Source organism: Arachis hypogaea, chromosome 20 (assembly GCF_003086295.3).
Source record: "Arachis hypogaea cultivar Tifrunner chromosome 20, arahy.Tifrunner.gnm2.J5K5, whole genome shotgun sequence".
Taxonomy (NCBI): Eukaryota; Viridiplantae; Streptophyta; class Magnoliopsida; order Fabales; family Fabaceae; genus Arachis; species Arachis hypogaea.
In genome coordinates this window covers 643,386-652,966 of record NC_092055.1, presented here as the reverse complement: position 1 = coordinate 652,966, position 9,581 = coordinate 643,386, and the positions used below count along the sequence as shown (strand labels likewise).

Below are 9,581 nucleotides of genomic sequence, written 5' to 3'. Positions count from 1 at the left end.
TATTGACTTTAGCAAATTCATTTCGTTAAAAGCATAATAATAGCTAAAAGGTTGTTGAAGGGTTAAATGATTTAGTGTTTATTATTTCTCTATTTTTTAATGAAAGTATAGCTTATGACTATTTAATGTTGATTAAGATACAATTTTCAGACACAAACTTGACTACTAAGGTTAATTAAGTACGTACATGAATTTAAATGTGGTTTAAAAAGAAGTAATTAAATATTATTTTAATGAAGCATCAGTATTTTTTTTATATTTCAATATAGAATTATATACAAATTATCAAATAAATATTTTGTAAAATATTTTTAATATAAAACAATTTAAATTTAACATTAATTTATATATTATCTAATTAATCTATAAATAATATAACGCTTATTAAAATCCACCATATAGTATAATTAATTATCTAATCAATTAATTTACATATTATTTAATCAATCTATAAATAATATTTTACAATTTGACTAATCTTTACTTTAAGAGACTTCTCAAAACATCTACAGCTTGACACACACGATAACTTGATTTAATTATAATTACTAACATACAAGCATAAATTTAACCTAAAAGGAACAATAAGTGAAGCACTTTAGTTTACATAGATGCCAGAGCAAATGCACAATGGCTCAGTCTCTACTCTCAAGCTGGCGATTTGTATTCAATATATTAATGAATTGGGCTGGAAATGAACCCCTGTATGCCTCAGAGACAGCACTTGCAGTTTCTGATAGATCCCTATTCATCTCTGAAATTTTAGAGTCCACGTATTCTTTATACTTTGAGACTGAATCAACCAACTTCAGGAGCTCACGAGCACGCATTTGTATTTTTTGTTCACTTTGCTTAATTGCTTCCTGCAAATTCAATTGGGTAGCCTGAAAAAGAAACCAGTACCAATGCAATCATGTTACACAAGAACTACGCCAGAAACATAGCTTATCTCTCAAGATTGATTGAGTCCTAAATACAATGAAGAGAATGACGCCTGAGACATGTTCAAGTCTTCACAAATTCAATTAGGTAGCGTTTGGAAACAAGGACTGAGATTGGGACTAAAATGTCAGTTCTGGAACACAAAATTTCAGTCCCTTTAATACATCTAGAAAGTGGGACATAGGAAACTGAAATTTTTTTAGATTAGAGATTGAAATTTTAATAATATTTATTTTTAAAATAACCTTCATTCAACTTTTTAAATTCCAAATCTAACCCCACTTTTCCTTTTCTAACAAGACATTGAGACATAACTCAATCTTGCACATTTTATACTAAATACAATTCAAAGACTGAATTTAGTCGCAATCTCCCAATCTCTGTCTCTCGATCTCCGTCTCAATCTCTCTTCCAAACGTAGCTTACTTACTAAAGAATTAACAAACATGGAATTACCTTTAGAACCTCAGCTGCCTCTCTTTCCATAATGTCCAGGTCATGACTTGCTACGTGGACATCCTCCAACATTTGCTTTGCTTCAGCTGAACATCTATTTACATAATCTTGTGTTTCATTCTTTATCATTTTTAGTTCAGCTTCTATCTGGTGGATAATGTAACACACAGCAGAAGAACAAAAGTCAGGCAACGATTTTCACAGGGTAGATGATTTCTGCTTCCAATACGCATCTAAATGATTCTGACAAAGTGCAAAAAGATTGCAAGAAAATATAGAGAAACTAAATCAACAGTAGATGCAAAGCATAAATTTAGTTTGTGACTAATACACTGAAGTTAAGAGTAAATATGGCAGCTAAAAGATGGATTAAAAAAAAAAACAAATATTTTGAACAGCTGAATCATCATCTGCAATTACTGCAGACATGATTATAATGCAAGTACGATTGATTGATGTCATTCCACCTGGAGAAAATCCAAAGAAACCTGGAAGTCCCCATAATGTTCGGCTATATTCAATTGCTTCGATGAGGTATGGAGACAATTTTGATGGCAAAACCGCCAGCTTGTGTGTGCGCCGTGCTGTTTATTATGATCCTGACACTGCAAAGGAAGATCCTTCTAAGCAAGGTGTTTGCAGCAACTTTTTGTGCAACTCCAAGCCTGGAGACAAAATTAAGATCACAGGGCCCTCTGGGAAGATCATTCTTTTGCCTGAGGATGATCCAAATGCGACACACATAATGATTGCCAACGGCACTGGTGTTGTTCCATTTAGGGGCTATCTACGTCGAATGTTTATGGAGTCAGTTCCTAAATTTAAGTTTGGTGGACTAGCCTGGCTCTTCCTCGGTGTTGCCAATACCGATAGTATTCTGTATGATGACGAATTCACCAAATACCTTAAGGACTATCCAGACAACTTCCGCTATGACAAGGCTCTCAACAGGGAGCAGAAGAACAGGAGCGGAGGCAAGATGTATGTTCAGGATAAGATCGAGGAATATAGTGATGAGATCTTCAAACTTCTCGACAACGGGGCTCACATTTATTTCTGTGGTCTAAAGGGGATGATGCCTGGAATCCAAGATACACTGAAGAAGGTTGCAGAGCAAAGAGGAGAAAATTGGGAAGAAAAGCTTTCACAACTTAAGAAGAACAAAACAATGGAATGTTGAAGTCTACTGATAATTCTGCATTGCAGAATAAACACATGCTTGCATTTATTTACCTTAAGTCTGAGTTAGGTGTTTTAATTAAGGGTTGTTTTTGTTTTAATTAATAATATTCATTAGACAGCTTGAGTAAGCTGTACATTGTTTCCTTGATGAATACAAAATTGAAGAACCAAGTAAAGGTGGTGGTAGAGACATATTTTGACCATTTTGCAATAAAGATGCATTATAGTTAATTAATATGATGTTCAAGCATATTAAAAAAAAAAACAGAAAAACAACAAAACCATAAAGACAACTCAAGTATGATAAGTCATTGCTGTAGAAACATAGGTAAAATGTATAAGCTACAGTAAAGACCCTGGACCAACTCCTACATTCCAAAAGCAGTGTAGCATGCTGCCACCATCACTTAAATTAATTTACACCCATTCAATATTGCATTTTGTTAATAGTAAAACTTTCCAGTAGAAGAACATCAAGTTCACAATTATCTTGGCTAATCTACGCAGATGAAAATCAAAATCTCCCTCTAGAAGGTTGAAACTTAAAGTGACAGCATAGTAGACACTGGTATCTGTGACAGGCTAAAAGTATAGAATCAACATTAATAACATTCTGAGCATGATGATGCACTTACTTTATCAATCTGTGACTGCACTGTTGCAACATTATTTCTTTTTTCCTCAAGCCTAGAAGCATTTTCATTGGACATTTGCTGATAGGAAATTAACTCTTCCCATCTCCCCATAGAAATCTTCTTAATGTCCTCAGTGTACGAGTTAAGTGCAGGCTTCAGACTCAATTTATGGTCAAAACCCATAATCTCAGCAGGCGTAGTTCCCTTGGCATTCAACTGATACTGAATATCATCACTGATCTTCAACCTAGAAACACCAGCAAGAAGGATTAGATGCGCAGACTTGACTGTAAAGATAGACAACAAACACACCATCTATCTGATACAAACAAGATCAATAGAATTTGCTTCATTTTAACTAAACAGTCAATAATCTATGGATATGATTAATGGAGCACAATTCAACCTCCTCAGCTCTTGGTTGCAATCCAAAGCAAGCACCTCAAGGTCCTTGAACTTGTGAGAAAGACTATTCTCCAGTTCCCGGGACTTGTCCTCCCAAACATTCCTGGCAAGCTCGCCCTCCTCGATCCCCCTCTCCAAAGCCTGCAACTCCCTCTTCATCCTCTCCACATCCCTCGCATTCACAGGCTGCGCCTCCACCGTCCTCCTCAGCTCCTTGTTCTCCTCGCAAACCCTATGGTTCTCCCGCTCCTTTGCCTCCAGAACCTTCTCCTTTTCTGCTAGCACCTTCACCATCTCCTCAATCATCCTCCCAACATCCTCAATCAGAAGACTAAACTTCTTCACATCCTCCTCTAGCATGCCCTTGTAATAAAAACAAATAACAATTGAGGAATCAAACCAAACTGAATTCAAAATAGATGAAGTCAAAGTCATCTAACTACCTTAGTCTTCTCCAACTCGTCCTTCTTTACGGGATGCAACCTCAGCTTCTCCAAGTCGTCCCTCAAACTCTTGAGCTCATTGTTGGCAGCCTCGAGCTTCTCCTCGGCGAGGACCTTCTGGTGGTTGAGCTTGTCCATGATGTCGAGTTCGAGTTCTTCAACCACATCACCATGGCCGTTAATGTAGTTAAGATAGGAATTGAGGGTGTACTGGTGGACAAGGTTGACCTGGACGAGGGACAAGACTGTATTGGAGGTGGATTCGGAGATGTGAAAGCCGAAGGAGGCGATCTGAATGAGCCAGTGAATGAGTGCGAGCAAGTGATGCCAATGGCGAGGGTCGGGGGATTTGAGGGTGGATTTGTGGATCGTGAAAGGGTAATTGAGGCGCTTCAGGAGAGGAGGAAGATCCTCTTCGAGCTTCGACACAGGGTACTCGATCTCTCTCAGAAGCAATTTTAGGGTATCGAGGATGTCGTTGGAAGGTGGGGTTCCGCTGGATTTGAAGATGATGAGACAGTTCCGCGTCTTCAGAAACTTGTTGAGGGCGGAAATCACCGATTTCTGCAAGCGGCGCTCCTTGTAGTCCTCGATCTTCGTGCACCCCGCGCCGCCGGAGGAAGAACGGCGGCTGCTCGCCAAACTGGCGTTGGAGTCACGGGGGAACTGATGGCGCTGATGGGAATCCGGCGGAATGAATGAGTCCCTGGGTTGTCGGCGGTGTCCGGCGCCGAATCTCATATCTGCTGTTAACCGTGATTCGAATTGGAGTACAGTTCAATTTTGAAAAGAAATCAGTTACTTTTCTCAAATTTCTGGTGGAGTTCCCGCTCAAAGTGGCCCTCATATTATGTTTCCTGGAGAGGAAGGTGTACATGGGCCACTCAGAGTTTTTTTTTTTTTTTTACCAAAGATAGGAGACTCTAACCCGCAACCTCTTAATTGAGTATGGAGAGACTATGCCATTTGAGTTATTACTCATTGGCGGCCACTCAGTTTATTTCAAAATGAAAAAAAAAATTTCAAAACTCTAATACCATATTATAAACTGATTATTTTAAAAATTTGACATTTTTAATTATGACATAAATATAATAAAAATTATCTTTTATTAATTTAAAATATCATCAATTTCAAACACACTGATTTCTTTTATTAGATAACTATTAAGATTATTAAAATATTTTTATACAAAGATATAGTTGAAATATGGTTAAATTGTTTAACTTCTTTAACTAAATCTCCGAATATAATATGTAATAATATTTTAGCTATTATTTTTATAACATTATTTTAATCATCTTTTTGTGACAGTGTGAGTTATCACTTTAGTTATTTTTATATAATTTTTGTTGGATATACAACAATTCATATAATTATAATCTATCTAGTAGTTTAAATTTTTTATATAAATAATTTTATAAAAATATTAAAAATATAATTATTCATGTATAATATGTCTTATTAACTTAGATTTTTATAATTAATAAAACATTGAGAATGATTTGATGAATGACGTAGGGCTTTCCAAGGGACTCTCCCTTAGCAATTGACGTGTCAACAGTTATTCTAAAACTATCAGAGAATGGTGATCTTCAAAGGATTCATGACAAATGGCTAACAAAAAGTGCTTAGCTTGTAGCTCGGAAGATGCAAAGCAAGGCATAGATAGGCTTGAGACTAAGAGCTTTTGGGATCTCTCCTTCTTATTGGCATTGCATGTTTCATTGCTCTCTTTTGCTATCTTACTACAATGACCTACCGTTTTAGGAGGCACTACTCCAATAGTACCAACCTTGAAGTCTCACCATCATCATCATCATCATCATCATCATCATCATCATCATGCTCTCTTCTTGTCTTAAATCATTCTTTTCATTTGTCAACGAGAGAGAAGATTATTACTGCCCAAAGTAAGAAAAGACAAAAGGAAAAAGTGCTCTTTTAAAATGGTAGTAGTGTGCATGTTGGAAATGACAACATCATCACCACTAGTAATTGTTAAAGCATATGCATGCACTTTTCTGAATTAAATGTATGTGTAATATACAATAAGAAAAGTGTTAGGAGATCAATAAATTTTGTGATTTATAATCACCAATTAGTTATTATTGATATTTTTAATGGTGTAAAATTTTATCCAATAGTATAAAATTACTCACAATTTTTTGTTACTGATTAAGTACTTACCAATTTTTAATAAAAATATTAGTCCCTAAACTTTCTCATACAATAGTACCTATATATTTGTGATAAGTCCAAAATGTTTACAAAATATTGGAAAAATTTTAAGTGTACTAGAAATACCGGTGTTCTAGTTGTTTTAATCGTTAATTTTAATTAATATATATTATATATATATTTTATAATTCAGATCAACGGTTAAAATAATTAGAATACCGGTGTTTTCGATACACTTAAAACTCTTCCCAAAATATTTTAGAAAAAATTTTAAGTGTACCAAAAAACACCAATATTCCAGTTGTTTTAACCATTGATTTCAATTAATATATATTATATATATTTTTTGTAATTAACACCTATATTCTCAGTACATTCAAAACTCTTCTAATACTTTAAGTGTGTAAATGATACAAACACTACTTATCCTAAAATTTTAAATTGTTAAAGACTAAATAAGCTGAATAGATAAAATATCAACTATATTAAGTATATAATAAAATTAACCATAAAAATTAATTATTAATATATACTAAAAATAAATTAAACAATATATATATATATATATATATATATTAGTGATTAATTTTTGTATATAAATGTTACGATGGGTAACCGGAGATTGTTGGGCTGGACTCGCTGGGTTGGCCCAATCGTCTGAAGAAGGAAGCCTTCGAGCGGGTCTGCGTCTTGGGGGCCTCCGTCCGACTTGTGGGTATGAACGAATGGGGGTGGTACCTGCAAAGACACTCCGATGCCTAAGTCAGCAAGGGTGTGAGCAGGGCTAGAGAGTATTGGAACTTAGAGATACCTGAGAGGTGTCAGTGTATTTATAGTGGTGAACCAATAACCACCGTTGAAGTACTGCCACTTTTTAAGGGGAATAACCGTCCCTTTATCTTAGGGTGGTTGAGATATGGCTCTTGGAAGTGGTTAGAGAGATTCTTGGGGCAGTTATCCTCTTGAGGGAGGGTTTATCTGCCAGCTAATCCTCGTACCGACTTCTTTAGAGCAAGTCGTGAAGATAGCCGACTTCGTGGCATCTGGTTTGTGCAGTGTGAGACTCAACTCCTTTGGGTTGGGCCTTTTTACTTGGATCCTGGGCCTTAGCATTGGGCCAGGGTATGAACAGTGCCCCTACTCGAGCCCAATTTCTTTTAAGATTTTGGGTTCGAGTATTCTACTCGGGGATGTAGCCGACTTGGGAGGGAACCGACGTGTTTGTTTGGAACCGACGTGACTTTCGTGACTTTTGATTTTTCACAGTTACGTCTAATCAAACGTCGCGTTTGTTAGAGGTTCGCGTAGGTATTGATTACCTTGGTAACGGTGCACCCATTAATGAATGCCCCGTTTTTACCATTATGCCCCTAACGTGTTTATAAATACTTTCCCTCTCTTTCATTGTTTCGTTTATGTGATTTTTCAAATTTCCTCTCCACCTGTTCGTGAAGCATTCTTGCGTTTGAAGGCTTTCATTTCCTCCAACCTTTTTCAGATAAAGGTTAGATTTTTCTTCTTCTCCTTTTGCAACATGCTTACTGTTTGCATGCTTTTATTTTGCGGATGGATAGGTTGATTCGTAGGTTTCTGTTTGATTCCGTACTTCCCCTTAGAGACCATATTTTTTTTATTTTCTTTTCTTTTTCCTTTGTAGGTTTTACCAAAACCCTTTTTAAAAGAAAGAAAATGTCTTCTGTTGAAAGTCTTGCTCAGTGGGTCGATGTTACGGTCCTGGGGGAGGAACCTTTGGTTGACACTGATTTTCTTACTGATCTTCGCACTCGCCACCGGCTCTGCACCTCTGATGAGGATGAGCCGAAGTATGAACTACTTGCCCCGGGTCCAGAAGACCGGGTCTGCTTTGGGAGGGCTTCGGAGGCAGCCCCTCATTTCTTTTTTATGTATGAGAGCATGCTTACCCGCCTGGGCGTTTTCCTTCCTTTTTCTGACTTTGAGATGGATGTTTTACGCCACTGCCGTGTTGCACCTACCCAGCTTCATCCCAATTCCTGGGATTTTCTGAAAATTTATTAATTTGTCAGCCATGCTTTAGACTTTCCGACTTCCTTGAGGATTTTCTTTTTTCTCTTCCATATGACTAAGCCCTTCAGTGGGCAAAATAATAAACAACAATGGGTGTCCTTCCGGGCTATACAAGGTCGGAGGGTCTTCACCCTTTTTGACGAATCTTTTCATGACTTCAAAAATTATTTTTTCAAAGTGCAAGCTGTAGAGGGTCACCACCCCTTTTTCCTGGATGAGAATTCTTCCCCTCGCTTTCCTCTGTATTGGTTGGAGGCCTCCCCCTGTGAGAAATATGGTCTGGACGACCTGGATGAGGTGGAGGCAGCCATTGTGGGGTTCTTCCGAGAAGTATGGGGGAGGGCCCCATATCTGGATACTAAAAAATTTCTCCAAGGGCCTCCGACCTTTGTCCAAACACAATTAGGTAGCTTTTATTTGTTCTCTTGGATTTCCGACTTGTCTGACTATCTTTTTCCGACTTGTCTGACCTCTTGGCTACTACTTGTTTTTACAGAGATAGCGAGGAGGAATTCGAATGAGTCTTACCAGAGGGTCCAGGAGGCTAGGGCAAGGTCCCGGGCCAGGACTGGTGGTGCCAGGGCAGCTATCCCTCCCCCTCCTCCTCCTCGAAATTTGGGGACTCCTTCTGAACCTATTGTTATCTCTTCTTCTGCTCCTTCTCAGCCGTCCCCTCCCCCTGATCCTCCCCTGAGCCTGAAAGGAAGAAGCACAAGGCTTTAGAGCCTAGTTCTTCTTTCGAGGATGAAGCCAAGGTGGATGCCCCTAAATTTATCCGGAAGTACATCTATCCTCATGCCCGTATAGGCTTGGATGATGTTTCTATCCGGAACCACCTCACTATTCTTGCTCAGGAGAGTATTAGGGCGGCGGCGGTGTGCACCAAGTTTCTTGATATTTTTGAGAAGACTCCTCTTAGCTCTCTTGGTTCGTCCTCGAGGGCTAAAGAGTTGGAGGAGAGACTTCTTTTATATCAAGAATATGAGAAGAAGTTGAAGGAGGAGGTCGCCAAACTAGAGGAGGAGAGGAAGGATCTCCAGGAGAGGGAGAGCAAGTTGCAGGCCCAGTGCAACATGGAGGTCGGTTTAAGGCTGAAGGCGCAGGAGAGCTACTCAAGCCTTTTTGAGGACCTTGTGGTTGTGAAAAAAGATTTGCTGAATGCTCGGACTGCCTACACCGAGTTGGAGGACTCTATTGCCGAGGGATCTGAAGAGGCCTGGAGGATTTTTAAGGAGCAAGTCGGAGTCATTGCTCCTGGCTTGGATCTCTCTCCTTTAGATCCCGACAAGGT

The 9,581-nt window shown here is 38.2% G+C and overlaps 1 protein-coding gene and 1 pseudogene across 1 annotated transcript; one reads left to right on the top strand and one right to left on the bottom strand.

Annotated features, from left to right (window-relative positions):
* Positions 1-406: 406 nt before the first annotated feature.
* Positions 407-4,898, bottom strand: LOC112783107 (kinetochore protein NDC80 homolog). The gene is made up of 5 exons (XM_025825885.3): positions 4,064-4,898; positions 3,622-3,983; positions 3,216-3,462; positions 1,399-1,545; positions 407-884 (listed from the first exon to the last, which is right to left on the bottom strand). Exons 1-5 carry the CDS (start codon positions 4,802-4,804, stop codon positions 636-638), a joined length of 1,746 nt encoding a protein of 581 aa, XP_025681670.1. The 5' UTR covers positions 4,805-4,898; the 3' UTR covers positions 407-635.
* On the top strand, positions 1,858-2,603 carry LOC112783109 (ferredoxin--NADP reductase, root isozyme, chloroplastic-like; annotated as a pseudogene).
* Positions 4,899-9,581: the final 4,683 nt, after the last annotated feature.

Bases quoted from the DNA above. Each gene is read 5' to 3' on its own strand.
- LOC112783107 (XM_025825885.3), bottom strand. From the start codon at position 4,804: ATGAGATTCGGCGCCGGACACCGCCGACAACCCAGGGACTCATTCATT. The intron at 1,546-3,215 runs GTAAGTGCATCA...ATTATCCACCAG, and splicing joins TGCAGTCACAGATTGATAAA to ATAGAAGCTGAACTAAAAAT. The intron at 885-1,398 runs GTAATTCCATGT...TTTCTTTTTCAG, and splicing joins AGGCAGCTGAGGTTCTAAAG to GCTACCCAATTGAATTTGCA.